The following is a 26,868-nucleotide window of genomic DNA, read 5'->3' on the forward strand; positions in this document are numbered from 1 at the left end:
AATGAAGAAAAAAAGCTGGTTAGTCAACAACTACGAAAGGTACAGATAATGTGCAGAGCTGAACGTGCCCAGAGAACAAATCAACAACCTGCATGTATATCTCTGATTAACTCAGTTTGGTTGATGGTGGCACTCACACAAAGCTAAATGGGCTGTTGGTTATAAGGAAGAGCTTCTTGCCATGGCTTGCCAGACGGTGTAGAACTGCATATGTCTCATCACCTCTGAGGATATATTTCTCTGTGGGAGGGAGATGAGAAGAGGGGGGGTCAATTCCAACTGGAATATCCTGACTTCAAGCAGACTGAGCTTCCCTAGAGCATTTCGAAAGTATGTAAATATTCCACTTCCATCATAATGTATTGTTCCTTGGAAGAAAATGGCAGATTTTCCCATTTGGAAACAGTCCTGGAGCATTTAAGCAAAAGATGAAGGCATTTAAAGTACTTTTCTTGAAACTGTGAGAGAGCAGAGTATAAAGAGATAGATATGTCCTAAAATGTTCTTCTCTCAATTCCTGCCAAACCTGAACTCCGTAAACACATATTTAAACAAAAACTAGGGTTTAAGGTTATAAATTGTTAAGTGTACTATCATTTTTATATTCACTTAAAAGTATGGTAATATTTTTGCACTTTAAAGTATGTTAGTAACGTTTTATCAATTATCTTGACTTCCACTTGGCCATGGTTTTCTGGCTTGAAAAATATGCTTTTTACCTAATCATAATCCGAAAAATATTATCTGCAGGGCTGTTAAATTGCTACACTGTTTTTTCACACTATTCAGTTTGAGAGAACCTGCAAACTGGGTGTGGGTGACATAGGAAGCATCCGATAGAAACATTTTTGAGATTTATATCTAGAAGCAAATATTTTTAAAACATAATAGTATATCTCACCCAAGTCTTGCATTATCCACTTGTACATGTAGCCTTTGATATGCACCATTCCAATGGCATCCTTAGGAAAATAAACACAGTGGATAAGCAGTTGAGCTGACTGTTTTCCCTGAGTATGCTTATATACAGTCGTCTTGCTCAAGGTTTAAATACATTCTTGACTCGACTTCTGTATTTACACTTTTGATGGCTTTCTACGCCTATCTAAAAGGAAATTTAACCAGACATGTTTTTTCAACATGGTTCTCTCTCTCTTGGGAGAGAACATTCATTGAATGTTGCATAGTTTGCTATAAACAGCTAGCATCCCTGGAATCTTGCCACTCACTTACTGTACTTCTGTAACTGGGAAGTACAGTTTGTTCAGAACCAATCAGACATTTTACATAACAATTTTACATAACAAGGCTTGCCTTCTCGACCAAACCACAAAAAAGGAAACAAAGTGGGTGACATATATATAGGGCAGGTAAACAAGGAGGTGATGGAATCCAGGTGAATGCCATAATGCGCGTAACGATGGTGACAGGTGTGCGCCATAACGAGCAGCCTAGTGACCTAGACGCCGGAGAGCGAGCATACTTGACAGTACCCCCTTCCTGTTGCGTTTGGCTCCAGCCGCAGGACGCCAACCACAGGGACGATCCCGGGGATCAGGAGCGGACTGGTCGCCTCCGCCAAGGCGCAGAAACCTGACAAACCGGCTGAGGCGTGAGAGCCTGGCGATCCGGTTGATGCGTGAGAGCCTGGCGATCCGGTTGAGGGGTGAGAGGCTGGCGATCCGGTTGAGGCGTGAGAGCCTGGCGATCCGGTTGAGGCATGAGAGCCTGGCGATCCGGTTGAGGCGTGAGAGCCTGGCGATCCGGTTGAGGGGCGAGAGGCTGGCGATCCGGTTGAGGGGTGAGAGGCTGGCAATCCGGTTGAGGGGTGAGAGACTGGCGATCCGGTTGAGGGGTGAGAGGCTGGCGATTCGGTTGAGGCGTGAGAGCCTGACTAGACGGCGGAGGCAAGGAAGCCTGGCGATCTGGCTGAGGCATGAAAGCCTGTAGCGGCTCCCGGATCCAATGTCATTCCACCTGACACAAAAAAGAAAAACACTCCCCAATGCTTCCCGTAGGTGAGATGTGATTCTGTAACGATGTGGGCTGAGAGTCGGGAAGCAAGTTCAGGGAGTGAGTGTTTTAATAAATAAACCAACCATAATACAAACTAAGAACAACGCAAGCATGACAGAAACAATGACCCCTGGGGAAGGAACCAAAGGGAGTGACATATATAGGGCAGGTAATCAAAGAGGTGATGGAGTCCAGGTGAGTGTCATAATGCGCGTAACGATGGTGACAGGTGTGCGCCATAATGAGCAGCCTGGTGACCTAGAGGCCGGAGAGGGAGCACACGTGACAGTCATTCATTTGTACGTTTTTTGTGTGGTCTTAATCGCACAATTTTACATCTAGCTATGATGTTTGGTGCAGTATTTTAAGTAAAATAATTTGCATGAAAACTATTAGTGCACTGCAGACTGCATCGAGTCAGCTGCCGTTGCCCTCTGGACTGATTTGAGAACTCAGTAGATAGCAAAATTTAATCTCTGTGTTTGTCAATAAAGCTAGCTAGTAGCTAGCAGGCACATTGAGCAGGCATGCTACATTAGCTAAATCAAATCACATTTTATTGGTCACATACATATATTTAGCAGATGTTATTGCTGGTGTAACGAAATAGATGTGTTCCTAGCTCCAACCGTGCAGTATTATCTAACAATACATACAAATCTCAAAGTAAAGGAATGGAATTAAGAAATATCTAAATATTAGGACGCGCAATGTCAGAGTTGCATTGATTAGAATACAGTAAAATACAGTATGTAAACATTATTCAAATGTCCAGTGTTCCATTATTAAAGTGACCAGTAATCCCATGTCTATGTACATAGGGCAGAAGCGTGGCTATTTAATAGTCTGAAGGCTGTGAGATAGAGACTGAAAAACAGATTATTGGTCTCATCTTTGATGCAACTTTACTGACCTCGCCTTCAGTGGGGTAAACAGCCTATAGCTCGGATGATTGTCGTCCTTGATGATCGTGTTGACCTTCCTGTGACATTGGGTGCTGTCGGTGTCCTAGAGAGCAGGTTCTGTGCCCCCGGTGATGCGTTGGGCAGACCGCACCACTCTCTGGAGAGCCCTGCTGTTGCGTGCAATGCAGTTGCTGTACCAGGCGGTGATACAGCCCATTAGGATGCTCTCAATAGTGCATCTGTAAAAGTTTGTGAGGGGCCAAGCTGATTTTCTTGAGCCACTGTCTCTGAGGGTGGACCATTTCAGTTTGTCAGTGATGTGGAGGCCAAGGAACTTGAAGCTTTTCACCTTCTCCAAAGCGGTCCTGACGATGTGGATAGGGGTGTGCTCCCTCTGCTGTTTACTGAAGTCCACGATCAGCTCCTTCGTTTTGTTGACATTTAGGCAGAGGTTCTTTTCCTGTCACCCCTCCGCCAGGGCCCTCACCTTCTCTCTGTAGGCCGTCTCATCATTGCTGGTAATCAGGCCTGTCATCTACAAACTTGATGAATGAATTGGAGGCGTGCATGGCCACGCAGTCATGGGTGAACAGGGAGTACAGGAAGGGGCTGAGCACACACCCACGTGGGGCCCGTGTTGAGGATCAGCGGAGTGGAGGTGTTGTTTCCTACCTTCACCACCTGGGGGCGGCCCGTCAGGAAGTCCAGGACCCAGTTGTACAGGGCAATGTTCAGACCCAGGGCCCTGAGCTTAATGCTGAGCTTGGAGGTAATATGGTGTTGAAGGCTGAGCTGTACTCAATGAACAGCATTCTTACATAGGTATTCCACTTGTCCAGATGGGATAGGGCAGTGTGCAGTGCGATGGCGATTGCATCGTCTGTGGATCTATTGGGGCGGTATGCAAATTGAAGTGGGTCAAGGGTGTCAGGTAAAGTGGAGGTGATATGATCCTTTACTAGCCTCTCAAAGCTCTTCATGATGACAGAAGTGAGTGCTATGGTGCCAAATGTAAATGTACAGTTTTGTCATTTAGCAGACACTCTTATCCAGAGCAACTTACAGGAGCAAATAGGGTTAAGTGCCTCAAATCAAATTATATTGGTCACATACACATAGTCAGCAGATGTTATTGCGAGTATAGCGAAATGCTTGTGCTTCTAGCTCCGACAGTGCAGTAATATCTAACAAGTAATCTAATAATTCCACAACAACTACCTAACACACACAAATCTAAGTAAAGAGATTCAATAAGAATATATACATAGAAATAAATGGATTAGCAATGATCGAGCGGCATAGGTCAAGATGCAAGAGATGGTATAAAATACAGGATATACAGTGCCTTGCGAAAGTATTCGGCCCCCTTGAACTTTGCGACCTTTTGCCACATTTCAGGCTTCAAACATAAAGATATAAAACTGTATTTTTTTGTGAAGAATCAACAACAAGTGGGACACAATCATGAAGTGGAACGACATTTATTGGATATTTCAAACTTTTTTAACAAATCAAAAACTGAAAAATTGGGCGTGCAAAATTATTCAGCCCCTTTACTTTCAGTGCAGCAAACTCTCTCCAGAAGTTCAGTGAGGATCTCTGAATGATCCAATGTTGACCTAAATGACTAATGAGGATAAATACAATCCACCTGTGTGTAATCAAGTCTCCGTATAAATGCACCTGCACTGTGATAGTCTCAGAGGTCCGTTAAAAGCGCAGAGAGCATCATGAAGAACAAGGAACACACCAGGCAGGTCCGAGATACTGTTGTGAAGAAGTTTAAAGCCGGATTTGGATACAAAAAGATTTCCCAAGCTTTAAACATCCCAAGGAGCACTGTGCAAGCGATAATATTGAAATGAAAGGAGTATCAGACCACTGCAAATCTACCAAGACCTGGCCGTCCCTCTAAACGTTCAGCTCATACAAGGAGAAGACTGATCAGAGATGCAGCCAAGAGGCCCATGATCACTCTGGATGAACTGCAGAGATCTACAGCTGAGGTAGGAGACTCTGTCCATAGGACAACAATCAGTCGTATATTGCACAAATCTGGCCTTTATGGAAGATTGGCAAGAAGAAAGCCATTTCTTAAAGATATCCATTAAAAGTGTCGTTTAAAGTTTGCCACAAGCCACCTGGGAGACACACCAAACATGTGGAAGAAGGTGCTCTGGTCAGATGAAACCAAAATTGAACTTTTTGGCAACAATGCAAAACGTTATGTTTGGCGTAAAAGCAACACAGCTCATCACCCTGAACACACCATCCCCACTGTCAAACATGGTGGTGGTAGCATCATGGTTTGGGCCTGCTTTTCTTCAGCAGGGACAGGGAAGATGGTTAAAATTGATGGGAAGATGGATGGAGCCAAATACAGGACCATTCTGGAAGAAAACCTGATGGAGTCTGCAAAAGACCTGAGACTGGGACGGAGATTTGTCTTCCAACAAGACAATGATCCAAAACATAAAGCAAAATCTACAATGGAATGGTTCAAAAATAAACATATCCAGGTGTTAGAATGGCCAAGTCAAAGTCCAGACCTGAATCCAATCGAGAATCTGTGGAAAGAACTGAAAACTGCTGTTCACAAATGCTCTCCATCCAACCTCACTGAGCTCGAGCCGTTTTGCAAGGAGGAATGGGAAAAAATTTCAGTCTCTCGGTGTGCAAAACTGATAGAGACATACCCCAAGCGACTTACAGCTGTAATCGCAGCAAAAGGTGGCGCTACAAAGTATTAACTTAAGGGGGCTGAATAATTTTGCACGCCCAATTCTTCAGTTTTTGATTTGTTAAAAAAGTTTGAAATATCCAATAAATGTCGTTCCACTTCATGATTGTGTCCCATTTGTTGTTGATTCTTCACAAAAAAATACAGTTTTATATCTTTATGTTTGAAGCCTGAAATGTGGCAAAAGGTCGTAAAGTTCAAGGGGGCCGAATACTTTCGCAAGGCACTGTACATGTGATATGAGTAATGTAAGGTATGTAAACATTATTAAGGTGGCATTGTTTAAAGTGAGTAGTGATCCATTTATTAAAGTGGCCAGTGATTGGGTCTCAATGTAGGCAGCAGCCTCTCTGAGTTAGTGATTGCTGTTGGCCTTGAAATAGAAGCTGTTTTTCAATCTCTCGGTCCTTGCTTTGATCCACCTGTACTGACCTCACCTTCTGGATGGTAGCGGGGTGAACAAGCAATGGCTTGGTTGGTTGTTGTCCTTGATGATCTTTTTTGCCTTCCTGTGGCATTAGGTTCTAGTTTGCCCTCGGTGATGCCGACAGGAGGCTCTCAATTGTGCATCTGTAAAAGTTTGTGTGGGTTTTAGGTGTCAAGCCACATTTCTTCAGCCTCCTGAGACGCTGTTGCGCCTTCTTCACCACACTGTCTGTGTGGGTGGACCATTTCAGTTTGTTCGTTATTTGTACAATGAGTAACTTAAAACTTTCCACCTTCTCCACTGCTGTTCTGTCGATGTGGATAGGGGGGATGCTCCCTCTACTGTTTCCTGAAGTCCATGATCATCTCCCTTGTTTTGTTGACGTTGCGTGAGAGGTTGTTTTCCTGACACCACACTCCCGAGTGCCCTCTCCTCCTCCTTGTAGGCTGTCTCGTCGTTGTTGGTAATCAAGCCCACTACTGTTGTGTCGTCTGCAAACTTGATGATTGAGTTGGAGGCATGCATGATCACACAGTTATGGCTGAACAGGGTGTATAGGAGGGGGCTGAGCACGCACCCACGTGGGGCCCTTGCTCAAGGGCACAGACAGATTGACCTAATTGGCTCTGGGATTTGACCCAGCGACATTTTGGTTACTGGCCCAACACTCTTAACCAGTAGGCTACCGTCCGGCCCAAATCATCTTATCAAGTCACTGGCGAGTGGCAAAGTGCTTCGGTGCCGTAACAGCTTCCCTAAATTTCGCAAATGTCAGTTTTAGAAGATAGTGACTTAATGACCAAAATTGTGCTATATACACTAGACTAATATTGATGCAATATTGGCCATTTTCAACCAGAGAAGTTTGTTTTTGAGTTCAGCTGCCCGTTAAACGGAATAAGAAGATCAAATAGTATGCATATTTTTCATTAAGAGGGAATGAAAGAGCTTTTGGCTCACTGACCGACCGGCACAGCATAACAAACAACGTTAAAATCACATTCCCAACTGCCTTGCACACTGGTAGACAAAAGGACCATTCACAGATATTGACTTTGGTGCAACTACTTATGAGCTAGGATGCAGCAATCAACCAAGTTAGTTACATTATTTAAGTCAAAAAGCATTTTTTGTTAAAAGCCTCTATTTCCAGAACCAGTTATTTGCCCACATTTTCAGAGCTGGTTTCAGTTTGACTGTCTCAATTAAAATACAGTATTATCTGTGGATTCAAGTTTGTCAGAATGTGGGTATGTTTTGTTGCCGAATGCACTCACTGAAACGTCTTTGTAGAGATGACCAGGGTCATATTCAATGTCATTGGAGTTGAAGTAGTCATTGGCAGCAGCCAGGAGAGTCATCTCTGGGATGGAGAAAACATCCATGAACTGCTTCATCACAGGACCCTGTAAGATAACGTTAGCTCAACGGGATAGAAGACAAAGCTGGGCCTCAGCAAAAATAAATTAATTTTTTGCAGATATTGGATATACATTTTAGAGAGCAATTTCCATCGGGAACTGATCATTAATGCAAGTCTTTTACGCAGGCTTTTAACCATTATTTTATCTTTAAAGAATGGAAATTTGGCAACAATTGCAGCAAATTCCATGGATTTTCAAACATACCGTGCGTTCAGAAAGTATTCAGAACCTTTGACTTTTTTCACATTTAGTTACATCACAACCGTATTCTAAAATGTATTAAATTGACGTTTTCCCTCTTCAATCTACACACAATACCCCATAATGACAAAGCAAAACTGCTTTATACACTGCTCAAAAAAATAAAGGGAACACTAAAATAACACATCCTAGATCTGAATGAATTAAATATATATATTTTTTAAATTAATTTCTTTTTCTTTCTTTTTTCTCCAAAAATGATCAATGGAAATCAAATTTATCAACCCATGGAGGTCTGGATTTGGAGTCACACTCAAAATTAAAGTGGAAAACCACACTACAGGCTGATCCAACTTTGATGTAATGTCCTAAAAACAAGTCAAAATGAGGCTCAGTAGTGTGTGTGGCCTCCACGTGCCTGTATGACCTCCCTACAACGCCTGGGCATGCTCCTGATGAGGTGGCGGATGGTCTCCTGAGGGATCTGCTCCCAGACCTGGACTAAAGCATCCGCCAAGTCCTGGACAGTCTGTGGTGCAGCGAGACATGATGTCCCAGATGTGCTCAATTGGATTCAGGTCTGGGGAACGGGTGGGCCAGTCCATAGCATCAATGCCTTCCGCTTGCAGGAACTGCTGACACACTCCAGCCACATGAGGTCTAGCATTAGGAGGAACCCAGGGCCAACCGCAACAGCATATGGTCTCACAAGGGGTCTGAGGATCTCATCTCGGTACCTAATGGCAGTCAGGCTACCTCTGGCGAGCACATGGAGGGCTGTGCGGCCCCCCAAAGAAATGCCACCCCACACCATGACTGACCCACCGTCAAACCGGTCATGCTGGAGGATGTTGCAGGCAGCAGAACGTTCTCCACGGCGTCTCCAGACTGTCACGTCTGTCACATGTGCTCAGTGTGAACCTGCTTTCATCTGTGAAGAGCACAGGGCACCAGTGGCGAATTTGCCAATCTTGGTGTTCTCTGGCAAATGCCAAACGTCCTGCACGGTGTTTGGCTGTAAGCACAACCCCCACCTGTGGACGTCGGGCCCTCATACCATCCTCATTGAGTCTGTTTCTGACCGTTTGAGCAGACATATGCACATTTGTGGCCTGCTGAAGGTAATTTTGCAGGGCTCTGGCAGTGCTCTTCCTGCTCCTCCTTGCACAAAGGCGGAGGTAGCGGTCCTGCTGCTGGGTTGTTGCCCTCCTACGGCCTCCTCCACGTCTCCTGATGTACTGGCCAGTGTCCTGGTAGCGCCTCCATGCTCTGGACACTACGCCGACAGACACAGCAAAGAATCAGATGGTCACTCTGACAGAGCTCAAGAGTTCCTCTGTGGAGATGGGAGAACCTTCCAGAAGGACAACCATCTCTGCAGCACTCCAACAATCAGGCCTTTATGGTAGAGTGGCAAGACGGAAGCCACTCCTCAGTAAAAGGCACATGACAGCCCGCTTCTAGTTTACCAAAAGTTTACCACCTTAAGACTCTCTAGTTCACCACCATAAGACTCTCAAGACCATGAGAAACAAGATTCTCTGGTCTGATGAAACCAAGATTGAACTCTTTGGCCTGAATGCCCAGCCTCACGTCTGGAGAAAACCTGGCACCATCCCTACGGTGAAGCATGATGGTGGCTGCATCACGCTGTGGGGATGTTTTTCAGCGGCAGGGACTGGGAGACTAGTCAGGATCGAGGGAAAGATGAACAGAGCAAAGTACAGAGAGATCCTTGATGAAAACCTACTCCAGAGTGCTCAAGACCTCAGACTGGGGCAAAGATTCACCTTCCAACAGGGCACCGACCCTAAGCACACAGCCAAGACAATGCTGGAGTGGCTTCGGGACAAGTCTCTGAATGTCCTTGAGTGGCTCAGCCAGAGCCCAGACTTGAACCCAATTAAACATCTCTGGGGAGACCTGAAAATAGCTGTGCAGCGCCGCTCCCCATCCAACCTGATAAAGCTTGAGAGGATCTGCAAAGAAGAATGGGAGAAACTCCCCAAATACAGGTGTGCCAAGCTTGTAGCGTCAAACCCAAGAAAACTCAAGGCTGTAATCGCTGCCACGGGTGCTTCAACAAAGTACTGAGTAAATGGTCTGAATACTTATGTACATTTGATATTTCCATTTTTTATTTTTAATACATTTGCAAACATTCTTCGTCATTATGTGATATTGTAGTTAAATTGATGAGGGGGAAAAAAATATTTAATCCATTTTATAATAAGGCTGTAATGTAACAAAATGTGGAAAATGTGAAGGGGTCTGAATACTTTCTGAATACACTGTATATTCTATTTTAGTGTCTCCGGACCTTTTCATACGAGTTCCAAATATCTCTAACGGTCACCCCAGTGTGAGTTGTTTTATGCATGTGATGTCAGAATTCACTCATTGTTCTAAAATATGATTATTACGCAACAGGACAGTTAACACGTGCTTCCTGCTAATTGTCTATAGGCTATGTTTCAACTTGTCAATTTCAAATTATTTTCTAACAAGTTGTATTTCCTAACAACAGTTTGAATTGAGCTGTGTTCCGCCTCCTCATTAATTCACATAGAAGTAGCTCATTTCAGCGTTGCAGACAATTTATGTATGAGGCTTTACTGAGCCAGACAAACTTCTCTCTTCGAGAGCCCACGCACTTCACCAATGTTTGCGCAGATCAAGTATGCAGACATTTGCGCAGTCTTGCACAAATTGGAACATGTTGGTTTTCCTTACAAATAATAACTTTGGACATGCGTTCCTATCAAAGTAAGTTCCTTATTTTCTGTATATCGTGTTGTCGTTTCTACTGTAGGCACATACAATATGTATGTATGTATCTATGTATGGGGCATAATGTACTTACAGTTTTATTCACAGTACCGGTGACAAATAATGCATTCCAATTATTGCATTGATTGTAATGGACACCTATGATGTGTGTAAAATACTTTTTTGAAGGTTGTACTGTTTATAATGAGCTAATGCTATTTGCCAGCTATGTGTGGCGCCATGTTTGTTGACATTATACAATGCATTATGGGTGTCACCTAAACGTCTGTCAGACCAAAGATGTTATAATGAGGTGAAGGAATGGTTCACTCATCTTTCAGGTAAACTTCCGGAAGTGAATGAAGGGAAGTGAACGAACGTAGACAACACACCCCCTTCAACATGCATACTATAAACAGACCAAACTCATCTTGTCTCCTTGTATTATCTTTGGTTAAATAATAATTGCTATTAGATAATTCATAATGTAGTTTCTGTCAGCCGAGAGTTATAAAACTATGACCTGTTACATCAATCTTTCCTCAGTCAGCGCTAGAAAAATGCAGCCTACATTTTCCGGTTTGGATGATTGTGTTATGCTGTAGCTACTTCTGTGAATGTCTGAACATTGCATCCAAAAATAAACTGGTCACATTCTGGACATAAATTTGTAAGGACTGTGTTTGTGCAAAATGTTTCTGTGAAAAACAATGTGGCCAGCTCAAATGCTGATTCATTCGAAACTGGACGTTAAAAATAAGCATTCAGGGACCACTGTAGAATGATCACACTCGTTTGTTGGTAAGTGTGAAAAGGTTAAGGTAGAAGAATGTAAGTAATGACCTTTCCATAGAAGCCACTGACTTCCTCAAGAGGGACATGGTTAGTTCCACCGTAGAGCTCCAAAACCTCCTCATCTGGGACAGGATTCAGACCCCTGTGGGAATCAACATCTCTCATTATGGTCTCTCTATTACAGAATTGAATTCATGACATACATACCAATAGCAAAGAGTATTGTTATTAGAAAAAACGTTGTGCACAAAACTCAACAGAAGCGGGAGGGCGGAGAGGACAGGACGAGCAGAGGGGTAAAATCAATAGACAGTGAGGACATCGTCCTGATTCTAGTTTGGCTGGTGGTGCACTCGGTAGCTAGCCAGATTTGATAGGTCTCTGGCACTTCAAATGAATGAGTCTCTGTCAGTTATGTTTAGTATCTGCATAGTTAATACCATCAGTAGCAAGCTACTGTTGCGAGCAACTTCGAGAATAATAAATATACACTTTTGAGCACCCTCCAAAAAGTTATACTTTTCAACAGCTTACCTTGAAATAAAATGTAAATTCTCATCTCCCTCTCTTTCAAAATCGGCAAATACACCTCCAATGACAGTTCTGGCTTTTGCATTGACTGTATGCTATCAGGATAGTCTATACCTCTAATCATCTTTGCTGATAGCGATGTTTCCAGAAGTGGATAAATTGGTCTAATTTAGCATGTATGGTAAAGCCTCAACCCTTAGCTAACTCTTCATATTCAAATGAGCTCGAAAATGTTTTAATAAGGACAAAATGTTTTGTGTGACTGCAGCGCCAGCCATAAAAAGCAAAAATAGACACGTGTAATTGAGCAGAGTGTCAAAGAGAACAGCGCGTTCACTGCCCGCCCGGCATCAGTTGGGTCATTATCATTCAAAACAAAGCATTCTAAAATTAATTGCACGCACGCCTAAAGTTATTCTTATTTCATTGTGTTACTATTTTCCCTTAAATTTATTCAGCAATTTTTTCTTACTTACTTTTTTAAAACTCTGCATTGTTGTTTAAGGACTCATAAGTAAGCATTTCACATAAGGTCTACTACACCTGTTATAGTTGGCACATGTGACTAATAAAATTTGATTTGGTGAGTTTAGGCCTTTAGTTTTCATTATATTCCCCCAGTAAGTGTCTCACCTGTATACAGTCCCCAGCTGAATGTAATGGAAGGCATCAATTTTCATCAACAGTCCCTGCATGAAAAAATATAATTTTATTGACTGAACTACCATTTCACTCTAATTTCACTCTCAAACTTTGAATGTTTAAAAGCTTTTATACACCCATAAAAACACTTACCTTCTGAATGTCATAGTGGAGACCACGAGTAGCGAAGTTGGGAATATAGTCATACTTGCTAATGCCCTCTGGATACTGTTAGGGGAATTAAAAGTAACAATTTAAATTCAAACAAACAATAAACAACGTGCACAATGACCATTTGTATGAGGATATGAGGCAAACAGCATCACATTTCCGTCAAACTAACCTTGTAGTGTTTGACAAGGAAGTCTCGAGCTGTGTTGTAGATCATTGTATCAAGAGTGTTGGAGTACAAAGCGAGCGTGTAGTCATAATCAAAGCCATAGATTTCCACTTCGTCCAAGTCAACCTCATTGTTGGCATAGATGGTGGAGGGGTTCAGTAAGCTACATACACCTGGAGGAATCAAATCTGCAGAAAAGGAGGGGGAGACATTACACACACAAAAAAAATCTAACATGATCCAGCTTCATGATTTGTCTTAAATGCATTGTGTGGATAATCTAAAGAGCACGTGCTTACAATTTTGGGCAGTAAGTGGTCTATTGTTCAAAATGGCCAAAGATATACCGTTGAAGTCGGAAGTTTACAGAAGCCTTAGCCAAATACATTTAAACTCAGTTTTTTACAATTCCTGACATTTAATCTTAGTAAAGATTATTAGTAAAGATCAGTTAGGATCACCACTTTATTTTAAGAATGTTAAATGTCAGAATAATAGTAGAGAGAATGACTTATTTCAGCTTTTATTTCTTTCATCACATTCCAAGTGGGTCAGAAGTGTACATACACTCAATTAGTATTTGGTAGCATTGCCTTTAAATTGTTTAATTTGGGTCAAACATTTTTGGTAGCCTTCCACAAGCTTCCAACAATAAGTTGGGTAAATGTTGGCCCATTCCTCCTGACAGAGCTGGTGTAACTGAGTCAGGTTTGTAGGCCTCCTTGCTCGCACACGTTTTTTCAGATCTGCCCACAAATTTTATATAGGATTGAGGACAGGGCTTTGTGATGGCCACTCCAATACCTTGACTTTGTTGTCCTTAAGCCATTTTCCCACAACTTTGGAAGTATGCTTGGGGTCATTGTCCAGTGGGAAGATCCATTTGCGACCAAGCTCTAACTGATGTCTTGAGATGTTGCTTCAATATACCCACATATTTTCATTCCTCATGCTGCCATCTATTTTGTGAAGTGCACCAGTCCCTCCTGCAGAAAAGCACCCCCACAACATGATGCTGCCACCCCCGTACTTCAAGGTTGGGATGGTGTTCTTCGGCTTGCACGCCTCCCCCTTTTTCCTCCAAACATAATGATGGTCATTATGGCCAAACAGTTCTATTTTTGTTTCATCAGACCAGAGGACATTTCTACAAAAACTACGAACTAAAAAGCCAGACGGCTTTTTTTATGTCGGTTTTGGAGCAGTGGCTTCTTCCTTGCTGAGTGTCCTTTCAGGTTATGTCGATATAGGACTCATTTTTACTGTGGATATAGATACTTTTGTCCCCGTTTCCTCCAGCATCTTCACAAGGTCCGTTGCTGTTGTTCTGGGATTGATTTGCACTTTTCGCATTCAAAGTACGTTCATCTCTAGGAGACAAAACACCTCTCCTTCCTGAGCGGTATGACGGCTGCGTTGTCACATGGTGTTTATACTTGCATACTATTGCTTGTACAGATGAACGTGGTACCTTCAGGCGTTTGAAAATTGCTCCCAAGGATGAACCAGACTTGTGGAGGTCTACAATTATTTTTCTGAGGTCTATCTCCCAGGCTGCATGCCGGTCTTGACAGCCGATCGCATGCAAGGAACAAAACAGCCCATTTGGCTAGTCTTGCGAGCTAGCTAGTTAGCTCGGTAGTCTTGGTAGGTATCAAGCTAGCTTGTTACGGCAGGTAGTCTAGTGGTTAGAGAGTTGGTCTAGTAACCGAAAGGTTGCCAGATCAAATCCCTGAACTGGCCAGGTAAAAAGCTGTCATTCTGCCCCTGAACAAGGCAATTAACCCACTGTTCCTAGGCTGTCATTGAAAATAAGAATTTGTTCTTAACCTCTCTGCGCACCAAACCCGGTAGCGGGATGAAATTTGACAACATATGGTGATCGCTACATAAATAGTCAAATTAAACATTCATGAAAATACAAGTGTCTCACATGTATCGAAAGCCTAGAATCTTGCTAATCCAACTGCGTTGTCAGATGTTTTAAAAAGGATTTACTGCGAAAGAATACGATGCAATTATCTGAGTATAGAGCCCCATAAAAAACAACTATTTCAACCAGCACAGGCGTAACAAAATCACAAACTGCAATAAAATAAATTGTTTACCTTTGACGATCTTCCTCTGTTTGCAATCCCAATGCTCATTATTACACAATGAATGGTCTTTTGTTTGATAAAATCCATTTTTATAGCCTAACACGAAACATTTTGTGAACCGCTTGTGTCGTGAATTCCGTCTCATTCCATTTTCGACGACACATTCGAGGTAAATACACACACAAAACGTGACTTTTCCCGTCATGCTTGGTTTCATTGCAATCAACTGGTTTGTTTGTAACACAACCCAACCTGATGGGTCATTTCGCGGGACGTATTGACTGAAAGAAACCGATTTGAAGACAACAAGTAATGACATCATTGTGCACCAATGATTTGCACACTGTTTCGTTGATTGACTGTATTTGAACCCAATGACCACTGATCGTCTTGAAATCTAGCTGGGTAGATAGCCAATGAGCTGAGGTAAACGGCAATATGTAATGTTTATGTGTTGGAAGACCAACCCATGTAGTAAACTCCGGCGTAAAGAGGTTCATTCGCCATTGACGATTCATACTGGAAGGAGCCACGCATGTTGCGCACAGTATTGTTTTGGTAAAGCGCATATTCAGCTGTTTATATATCAATCAGTATGGCGACTAAATCAGGGAAAGCTAAATCTAAGTCTAGATATACAGATGTACAGAAATTGATCGAGGACGATTAATTTAGCGATTCCCAAATGGAGGAATATTTTTTGAACGGAGAGGACATCGTTTTGGACTGGTAAGATCTTCTCATGTTAATGCCGTTGTTTGAAATTAATAATATTAAATATTATTTGTGAAATGAAATAGCCTATTTGAGGCTGTTGAGGGGAGAGCAGGTCCACAACAATGGCCAAAGTGAAATGGAGACAGTAGATACAGCTAGTCTGTTGTAATATAATAAAGACAGTAGATCTAGCTGGTCTGTCATAATATAAGAGACAGTAGATGTAGCTGAAATGTCATAATATAAATGAGACAGTAGATCTATCAGGTCTATAATAATATACTCAACTTTATGTTCCATGTACTCTATATATATATATATGTTTATTATACCTGTTGATACAGGGCTCATATGTGAAACTATTCTAACTGAACATTTTCTTTCACAGTGACACTGACTCCGAATGGGAGCCCCCAGTGCCAAGGTGTCCATCCCCCACTGAAGCTGGTTCATCCAGCTCCTGCCACAAGTGGTGTTCATCTGCTCAAATGTATTTCTGCAGGCATGGATGTGATATGGCACCTGGCATCAGCAGCACAATATTGTGTAGAGGACTGAGGGTCTTCCAAATATTGAAAGAGTTATTTTGTAAATGTATATATGTATATATATATATATATATATATATATATATATATATATATATATATATATATATTTTATTTATATACGTTTTTTTTGGGGGGGGGGGGTTGGGGGGGGGGGGGGTGTTAGAATACCATTTTGGTATTTTGTATATAGTTATTCCATTCAAAATGTATAACTTCACCAATTTGGCCACTTGGGTACATTTGGGCTACTTGTGTGGGACACCTGGGTGACTTCATGATAAATGTCATGTAGCACACTCATTTTGGAGGTTATCATTCTGAAACTTTGCACAAGTACTGTTGCCCTCTTATGTTTTTCACCAAAATTGTCCCCATCATCCTATCTGAATGTTTGTTTTATCTTGTTCATTTTAAAGATGATGATACAACAATAAAAATAAAAAAACATGTTTTTTTCATTGTATTATCTAAACCAGATGTATTGTGTTATATTCTCCTACATTCAATTCACATTTACACAAACTTCAGAGTGTTTTCTTTCAAATGGTACCAAGAATATGCATATCCTTGGTTCTGTGCCTGAGCTACAGGCAGTTAGATTTGGGTATGTCTTCAGGCGGAAATTTAAAAAAGTAGGGGGGTAGCTCTAAGAGGACTTGCCTAGTTAAATAAAGATAAAATATTTTCTGGTTGTTAGCTTGCATAAGTGATATGTGTATAATTATAAAGGGACAGTTCATGTTTTATGGAAAATATTTACATTTACAGGGGGTTCCTGACTGATCAGATTCAATAGCATCCATAAAACATGAAGTGTCCCTTACAATTATAAACATCAGTTATGCACGCGAACAACCAGCATAGATAACAAGCTATCTATCTAACTACCAAGACTACCTAGCTAGCTCGCTCACAGGACTAGCCAAATTAGCTGTGTTGTTGCTTGCATGTGATTGGCTTTGGTCTTGGGGGTGGCACACAGCCTGGGAGACAGTGCTGCCTGGGAGACAGTTCTGTCTGTCAGGCATCGTTCAGAGGCATCGTTCAGAGCTTAAATGCGCGTAAGCTCTTAGCTCAAAGTCAGGGACATTTAGCTTGCTAACATTCCAACTTATAAACTCATAATGAGCTCCAAACACAAATGAAGGCATATTGTTGGCATGAAATGTACCATCCCTTAGTGTAGCAATCAATAAAAATGTAGGCTCTGCCGCCTCAGCCATACATACGGCCAATCTATCATCAAAACATCCACTCCTATTTATACAGTTTATCTCGTGATCTTCGACAAAACAACTATTTTATGTCGTGATCATGAACAAAAATTCCTTGTGATTGACATAATGAGGGAATATTTGTTTTATTCAAATGTCCTCTCTGGATTACCATAGGTAGCAGCTCTATTTAAAAGGGGGAGAGAAAGCTGATCCTAACTGTTATATTTCTATTTTGCCCTGTTTATCAAAAGTGTTGGAAAAACTTGTCAACAATCAACTGACTGGCTTTCTTGATGTCTATAGTATTCTCTCAAGTGTGCAATCGGGTTTCGGCTCAGGTTATGGTTGTGTGACAGCAACCTCAAATGTCTAAAATAATGTCACCATTGCACTTGATTCTAAGCAATGTTGTGCTGCTATTTGTATTGACTTGGCCAAAGTTTTTGATACAGTAGACCATTCCATTCTAGTGTGCTGGCTAAGGAGTATTGGTGTCTCTGAGGGGTCTTTGGCCTGGTCTGCTAACTGCCTCTCTCAAAGAGTGCAGTGTATAAAGTCAGAACATCTGCTGTCTTAGCCACTGCCTGTCACCAAGGGAGTACCCCAAGGCTCGACCCTAGGCCCCACGCTCTTATCAAGTTACATCAACAACATAGCTCAAGCAGTAGGAAGCTCTCTCATCGATTTATATGCAGATGATACAGTCGTATACTCAGCTGGCCCCTCCCCGGATTTTGTTAAAAGCTCTACAACAAAGCTTTCTTAGTGTCCAGCAAGTTCTCTGCCCTTAACCTTGTTCTAAACATCTCCAAAACAAAGGTAGTATGGTTTGGTTAAGAAGAATGCTCCTCTCCCCGCCGGTGTGATTACTACCTCTGAGGGTTAGATCTCATACAAGTACTTGGGAGCATGGTTAGACGGTACACTGTCCTTCTCTCAGCACATATCAAAGCTGCAGGCTAACACCGTACCCAAACCGGACACGCGCAAATTGATTTTGTCCCCCCACACCAAACACAATCACGACACGCAGGTTGAAATATCAAAACAAGCTCTGAACCAATTATATTAATTTGGGGACAGGTCAAAAAGCATTAAACATTTATGGCAATTTAGCTAGCTAGCTTGCCGTTGCTAGCTAATTTGTCCTGGGATATAAACAGTTATTTGTTATTTTACCTGAAACGCACAAGGTCCTCTACTCCGACAATTAATCCACACATAAAACGGTCAACTGAATCGTTTCTAGTCATCTCTCCTCCTTCCAGGCCTTTTCTTCTTTGGACTTTATATGGCGATTGGCATCTAACTTTCATAGTTACACAACGGCCGACCAAACTCAGTTCATCTTACAATTGGCGGCAGGTGGTTAGAGCGTGGGTCTAGTAACCGAAAGGTTGCCAGATCAAATCCCTGAACTGGCCAGGTAAAAATTCTGTAGTTCTGCCCCTGAACAAGGCAGTTTACCCACTGTTCCTAGGCTGTCATTGAAAATAATAATCTGCTTCTATAAACCAATGGGAGAGGCAGGACTTGCACTGCGTTCAGCGTCACAAATAGTACTGACTTCTATTTTAGCGCTTGGCAACGCAGACGCTCGTTGGCACACGCGATCAGTGTGGGTGCAATAATTGAATAACGTATGTTTACAATTATTTTGCAAAGCACGCGACGCAAGTGGTGTGGTAGACATGTTAGGTTAAATCTAGATTTGGTAATTCCTGAATTATTAATTATTTAAGAGGTGCAATATGGAAAAATTGCTCCGCCATTTCTTGGTTGCTGAAATTCTAATAGTTAGCCTAATTTCAGTTTGCGAAAACAAGCACTTAAGAGTGTAGAAAATCATTGTAGCATGTAAACCGCTGTGAAATATATTTGCAACAACCAAAAATATTGTATTTTCAGCTGTTTGAAGGTGGTGTTCAAAACCAAAAGTAAAAGACGCAAAAACTAAACTTAATAATGGGAAGCATAGAAACAGCAAACATAGAACAGATCTACAGCTTTTTAGACTTACTTTTAATTGTTTCTTTTAATTTAACCTTTATTTAACTAGGTAAATCAGTTAAGAACAAATTATTATTTACAATGACGGCCTACCAGAAGGCAAAAGGCCTCCTTTCAGACTTAGTGTAAGGGGCCAGGTACAGGCCGGTGTTGATGGTGGCCGATAACACCCAGCAACAGTCAACAAAGAGTTATTTGAAAGTTTAATGCGTAAAACCAGCAAATAAAATTGTTTGGGGACAGACTTGGTGGAGACAACCGAGTACTGAAGGTGTTCCTTGGTAAAGATTGCCACTCCCCCAACTTTGGAAGATCTATCTTGCCGAAAAAGGTTATGTGAGGATGACAGATCTATAACTCAAATTTCTATGTACATTCGGTCGGGTTGCCCAAAAAGTTACATATTGCAGCTTGAATGTAACAAATCAAAAATTAAACTAATGTTATAGAAGGTAAAGTAAAAATTTGAACTGGTCCGTCAATGCAAACATTTCTAAAAAGCAGTTTCTGCTTTATCAGTATGGGGCATTGTGTGTAGATTGAGGAGGGAAAAAAATTGAAGATTGAAAACTGGAAGAAACTATCTAAATTTCAACAACAAAAAAGCAATGGATTATTCTCCATCCTCCCTTGAATTGGGATATATAATTTTCATTGTCATGGCACAATTTGTTTAATTAAGAGCTATTGATGAGAGAACTGAAAATCCACCGAATATCCAATATAAAAGTAATTTTACCTCTGTCTAAAATTAATTAGTTAACAAACCAACAACTGTAACAATGTATTTGAGAAACAAAAAGTGCTCATTGTGCACATTTCTTCATGTTTTCCCATAAAGATTTGGAGAGGAAATATACACTGAACAAAAATGTAAACACAAAAATGTCATAGATTTTACTAGGTTAAGGTTAATTTAAAGAAATCAGTTCATTTAAATAAATGAATTGGCCCTAATCTGTGGATTTCACATGACTGGGAATATAGATATGCATCTGTTGGTCACAGATACCTTAAAAAAGGTAGGGAAGTGGAACAGAACACGAGTAAGTATCTGGTGTGACCACCATTTGCCTCATGCAGCGCAACACATCTCCTTCACATAGAGTTGATCAGGTTGTTGATTTAGGCCTGTGGAATGTTGTCCCACTCCTCTTCAATGGCTGTGCGAAGTTGCTAGATATTGGCGGGAACTGGAACATGCTGTCATACAAGTTGATCCAGAGCCTCCCAAACATGCTCATTGGGTGATACAGTTGAAGTCGGAAGTTTACATAAACTAGTTTTAGTGACTCCAACCTAAGTGTTTCAACCACTCCACAAATTTATTGTTAACAAACTATAGTTTAAGGCAAGTCTGTTTGGACATCTATTTTGTGCATGACACAAGTCCAACAATTGTTTACAGACAGATTATTTCACTTATAATTCACTGTATCACAATTCCAGTGGGTCAGACGTTTACATACACTTACTTGACTATGCCTTTAAACAGCTTGGAAAATTCCAGAAAATTATGTCATGGCTTTAGAAGCGTCTGATAGGTTAATTGACATAATTTGAGTCAATTGGAGGTGGACCTATGGATGTATTTCAAACTCAGTGCCTCTTTGCTTGACATCATGGGAAAATCAAAAGAAATCAGCCAAGACCTCAGAAAATAAATTGTAGACCTCCACAAGTGTGCTTCATCCTTGGGAGCAATTTCCAAAACACCCGAAGGTACCACGTTCATCTGTACAAACAATAGTACGCAAGTATAAACACCATGGGACCACGCAGCCGTCATACCGCTCTGGAAGGAGACGCATTCTGTCTCCTAGAGATTAACGTAACTCGCTGCAAAAAATGCAAATCATATGTCCACAGTAAAATGAGTCCTATATCGACATAACCTGAAAGGACGCTCAGCAAGGAAGAAGCCACAGCTCCAAAACCGCCATAAAAAAGCCAGGACTACGGTTTGCAACTGCACGTGGGGACAAATATTGCACTCTTTGGAGAAATGTCCTCTGGTCTGATGAATCAAAAATAGAACTGTTTGGCCACGTGGACCATCGTTATGTTTGGAGAAAAAAGGGGGAGGCTTGCAAGCCGAAGAACACCATCCCAACCGTGAAGCACGGGGGTGGCAGCATCATGTTGTGGGGGTGCTTTGCTGCAGGAGGGACTGGTGAACTTCACAAAATAGATGGCATCATGAGAAATGTAAATTAGGTGGATATATTGAAGCAAAATCTCAAGACATCAGTCAGGAAGTTAAAGCTTGTCCGCAAATGGGTCTTCCAAATGGACAATGACCCCAAGCATACTTCCAAAGTTGTGGCAAAATGGCTTAAGGACAACAAAGTCCAGGTATTGGAGTGGCCATCACAAAGCCTCGACCTCAATCCTATTGAAAATTTGTGGGCAGAACTGAAAAGGCGTGTGCGAGCAAGGAGGCCTACAAACCGGACTCAGTTACACCAGCTCTGTCAGGAGGAATGGGCAAAGATTCACCCAATTTATTATGGGGAGCTTGTGGAAGGCTACCCAAAACTTTTGACCCAAGTTAAACAATTTAAAGGCAATGCTACCAAATACTAACTGAGTGAACTTCTGACCCACTGGAAATGTGATGAAATAAAAGTTTAAATAACTCTACTATTATTCTGACATTTCACATTCTTAAAATAAAGTGGTGATCGTAACTGACCTAAAGCAGGGAATTTTTACTTGGATTAAATGTCAGGAATTTGGAAAAACTGAGTTTAAATGTATTTGGCTAAGGTGTATGTAAACTTCCGACTTCAACTGTATGTCTGATGAGCATGCAGACCATGGAATAACTGTTTCCAGAGATTGCGTACAGATCCTTGCGACATGGGGGCGTGGTGAGTTGATGGCAGCGGAGGATGAATGGCACAACAATGGGCCTCAGGGTCTTGTCACGGTATCTCTCCATTCAAATTGCCATTGATAAAGTGCAATGGTGTTTGTTGTCTGTAGCTTATACCTGCCCATACCATAACCCCACCGCCACCATGGGGCACTCTGTTTACAATGTTGACATCAGCAATCCGCTTGCCCACACGATGCGATCTGCCTGGTACAGTTGAAACCGGGATTCATCCGAGAAGAGCACAATTCTCCAGTTTGCTAGTCGCCATCGAAGATGAGCATTTGCCCACTGAAGTCGGTTATGATGCCAAACTGCAGTCAGGGTAGGATCGGGGTGAGGACGACTAGCACGCAGATGAGATTCCCCTCAGACTGTTTCTGACAGATTGTATATAAATCCTTTGGTTGTGCAAACCCTCAGTATCGTGTCTTATGTCGTGGTGGCTTGTTCCAGACCATCCCACGGGTGAAGAAGCCAGATTCGGAGGTCCCTGGCTGGCATGGTTACATGTGGTCTGCAGTTGTGAGGCCGTTTGGACATAGTACCAAATTCTCTAAAACAACATTTTGGTAGAGAAATGAACATTCAATTCTCTAGCAACAGCTCTGATGGACATTCCTGCAGTCAGCATGCCAATTTCACGCTCCCTCAAACTTGAGACATCTGTGGCATTGTGTTGTGACAAAACTTCACATTTTAAGAGTGGCCGTTTATTGTCCTCAGCACAAGGTGCACCTGTGTAATGATCGTGCTGTTCAATTAGCTTCTTGATATGCCACACCTGACAAGCAGATGAATTATCTTGGCAAAGGAAAAATGCTCACCAACAAGGATGTAAACAAATTTGTGCACAAATGTGCGTATGGAACATTTATGGGATCTTTTATTTTAGCTCATGAAACATGGAATCAACACTTTACATGTTGTGTTTATATTTTTGTTCAGTATAGTTTACATGTTGGCAACAATCCTTTGATTCTACACAAACCCCGCCTGTTCTGCTCCAAGGTTGCACACGCATCAGTTTTGTTGCTAAACAACCCACCCACCAATACACATTCAGTTGGCAAAAAAACATACATGTTTTAGGCAAGTAGTCTAGAAAAGAGAAGGAAGGAAAGTGCTGCTAGGTTGCACAATAGGTCTTTGTAAATAGAAGGTGATGTTTGGTAAAAGGGGATAATTGGATTTTAAAAAGCAAGAAGGATCAAGACACTTCATATTTGTATGACATTTTCAATGGAGCAATTTTTTTTTTATGACACGTTTGGCAGCATGGCCTTCTTCAGGAAGTACAAAGATACAGTGATGTCTTTTGAACAAATGATGTTCCAATCAACCCTGATTTTACCTATTTATTAGCCACCAGATCCGACCCTCTTGCTTACAGCTGCAATAGGGTCAGACAGCATTCCTGTGTATATTAAGACACCACAAAGCCGGCACGAGGTATGACTCTGAAAATGTACCTCAATCCAGGGATGAGAAATGTGTTGTGCTCCGAATTGTCCCATTATACCAACTGTTAGACCAAAAATAATGAACAACTGCTCGTTTAAGTAAACTACTGTTTTTGTCCTCATGCTAACTAGCAGTAGCAACAGCAACCATTATGGAATGGCACATCTTGTTGAACAACAAGAGCCAGGGTTGCCATGTCGGCGGTTTTCCTGAAAAATTGGGCTACTTAACAAAACAATGTCGCGGGTGAAAATGTATTGGCCGCGGGTTTTGGGCTACTTCTAAATTGCATGGCAATTTTTTAAAATATATATATATTTCACTGTGACCTGCTGCTGAAGACTATCAGGCAGTGAGGCAGCCTGTTTCTGAGTGAGTGAGTGAGTGAGTGAGTGAGTGAGTGAGTGAGTGAGTGAGTGAGTGAGAGAGAGGGGAGGGCCTGAGCAGTGTGTATGTATTGAGACTGAGCGCTGCAGCAGGCAGCTGAGTCAAGTGAGTGAGAGGAGATAGAAGAGCACATGCGCACATCCTGAAAACCTTTTACCAGTTGTAGGTAGGCTATTTTGATTGTCATTACGGAGACAGCTATTTCCAACCCTTTTTCCATAAAACATATTAACGTGCTATAACTGATTGCGCATCAATAAATAACAGTGACAAAGCACAGGAAATGCCTCTAGACGCTCTAGAGCGCATTAGATAAATTTGCTTGGAGGTGGTTTAAACTGCATTCTAATGTTGACTTTGCTCATGGAAAACCATATTAAGCAAAGGGTTTCATGCATGCTCAGTTCTTGGGTTTCGAGCGCTGCGCGAGTGGAAATTTGAAATGGCAGTTATGCTTCTGTTATGGGGAAAAGTCCACAACCAAACTGACATTAAATGTGGATAATGATACATTTGCATCCATTGGCTATTAATTTCTATGCCTATGTAGGCTACTGTAGTCTACCATTTTATAAAATAAATATACTGAAATTACGATATCACTGGAGCCATTGCAAATCAATTTGTGCCACTTGTGTTGCCTACCTGGAGTTGGCAAACGCATTTAATAAATTGCCTATAATAAATTGCATTTAATAAATTGCCAGTTTATTGCTGTTGTAGCCTTGTGTTATTATGCAATTGTTAATGGGCAGTTGAGTTAATGAAATTGGAAGTTATCGATTGTGATCATGGTTCTATCGCAATTGCCGTTCAGCTGTTTTTAGAATGCATTAGATTGAAGGTAACAGCCAGTCAGATCAGTTAATATCCATATTATGAATATTTTATTAAGTGATTGAAATTACTTCAGTAGCCTATTCCAGCAGGCTATTGGGCAATGGAAACACTTACCACTAAATCTCCTAATTTGAACTAAGCAAGCTGTTAAATTATAAATCTTATATCTTGGCTACTGTGTAGGCTATTTGAAATTAGAAGTAGGCCTATCAGGGGCTATAGGCTACCTGCATCTAGCTAACCAAACCATGGAAAAGTTGAATTACAATCATAAATCCAGGTTTTAGTCAGTAGGCCTAGTCTATGCCTATTGAAAAGACAAGTCAATCTCCCAAATAGGCCATTTGTAACGGTTTGTAGTCTTAATAACGTCTGGCACATAATAACGGCACAACGGCCAGAAAATAGCTTAACATTCGTTTTTTAAGTTTAAAAAGGGTGAATTATCTTTTCTCTTGCAGTATACTTAAATTATTTTATTAGTCACGTTAGCTCCCAATATTAATTATTTTAATGGAAAACCCTAATTTAGCTTCTTATGGTCTTTAGAAGTTAAGTCGAGATTCCTTCTCAATTCGCTCAATAACGTTATGGAGAAAGTGTTTATTGGCTAAATATGTCAACTCCCCTCTTGCTGCAGTAAAAATCATTTGGGCTAGTTTTCAAGCCTTGTGGTTGAGTTTTGAGTAGTCATGGGGCTACACATTTTGCTATACCTGGCAACCCTGACAGGCTGTTCGGGCTAACACTGCCATTTCAAAATGGCTGCTGTGCCTTCTGCAACCAATCATTATGACAAAAAGGACAGGTTTCAGGACAAAACAGAAGTTGTTCAATATTCGAAGTGTAACAGTTGGGATAATGGGATAACGGGACAATTCGGAGTATAACACATGTCTTATCTCTGGAATGAAGCTCATTTTCTGAGCCTTATCTTACACAAGCTCAGTGGTGTTTTAATAGGTTATTAACAGTAATGCTGTCTAACCCTAGTGCAGCTGTAAGCAAGCAGGTCAGATCTGCTGGCTAATATTCGATATATTAGGCAAGCTTTAACATTACATAAAAACATCTTACCGTGCACAAGTCGTTTCATCTCATTATACCTTGACCAAAGGTACACCTTGGAGTCAATCTTGGGTGCTGTAGTGAATGCCCTTTCAGAAAACTTCGGCGACACCTCCTTAAATTTCTTGCCTGCGACTTGTCTGTGATTTGCGGGTGATGGAGAAGTTGGGATGGCTGTGGACCCTGTGGCCTGGATACCCGAATTTGATCCACAACTTTGACCATTTTCGCAGCATTTTCCTATTTGGTTGGTCGGACCTCTAGATGCCACGTTACCATAAGACGCAACAGATGTTTTTAAACCCCTGCAAAGCGAAGCTGTCTTACTTTTCTGCAATAACGCATGGCTAAACTTTCTTATTTTTTGACAGGACATTACTACCTAGCATTTATCAGAGTATCTCCAGAACGTTATCTAATTCAAACCTAAATGTAGGCTACAGTTGATACAGTAGCAACTGAGTCAGATGCACAAGGATGACAGTATATCATCAACAGAGGCTATCTATATACTGAGACCGTCTCAACGTTCTAACAAAGAGAACAAATATCCGCAAAGGAGGCGGGAACAGGCGGGAATATTCTAGCCAATGAGAGGGCAGATTCGCATGTAAACAAGTTCACCAACGTAGCCAGGAACACATTCATTTGAAAAACGTTCTTGATTTTTCAGATAGAAATTACATCAAGATAGCCTACGTTATTCCGTATGTCAGGTAGAAATATTCTATATTGAACAAACATGCCTATCTGAACTTTCCAAAATGCTGCTTCCTGCTGAACATGCCCCAGGCATAAAATAAACCCTGAAACTAGATTCCCCACATTCTGGTAGGGGGATGTTCTC

The 26,868-nt window shown here is 41.5% G+C and overlaps 1 protein-coding gene across 2 annotated transcripts in view; it reads right to left on the reverse strand.

Moving 5' to 3' along the window:
- The window catches only part of LOC110492270 (5'-nucleotidase domain-containing protein 2), a 34,196-nt gene extending 7,621 nt beyond the window's left edge, over positions 1 to 26,575 (reverse strand). Inside the window, exons 1-8 of one of the 2 annotated variants that reach the window (XR_005036542.1) lie at positions 26,031 to 26,575; positions 12,794 to 12,978; positions 12,604 to 12,678; positions 12,442 to 12,497; positions 11,326 to 11,419; positions 7,366 to 7,494; positions 902 to 962; positions 138 to 240 (exon numbers count right to left, since the gene is read on the reverse strand). Coding sequence is in view for 1 of the 2 variants with exons in the window: in XM_021566449.2 (XP_021422124.2) it covers positions 138 to 240; positions 902 to 962; positions 7,366 to 7,494; positions 11,326 to 11,419; positions 12,442 to 12,497; positions 12,604 to 12,678; positions 12,794 to 12,978; positions 26,031 to 26,397 (1,070 nt within the window). In the remaining variant the exon portion in view is untranslated. The remainder of the gene's footprint in view (positions 1 to 137; positions 241 to 901; positions 963 to 7,365; positions 7,495 to 11,325; positions 11,420 to 12,441; positions 12,498 to 12,603; positions 12,679 to 12,793; positions 12,979 to 26,030) is intronic. The other variant, XM_021566449.2, reaches the window with a different exon arrangement.
- Between the last annotated feature and the right edge of the window lie 293 nt (positions 26,576 to 26,868).

Source organism: Oncorhynchus mykiss, chromosome 16 (genome assembly GCF_013265735.2).
Source record: "Oncorhynchus mykiss isolate Arlee chromosome 16, USDA_OmykA_1.1, whole genome shotgun sequence".
NCBI lineage: Eukaryota > Metazoa > Chordata > Actinopteri > Salmoniformes > Salmonidae > Oncorhynchus > Oncorhynchus mykiss.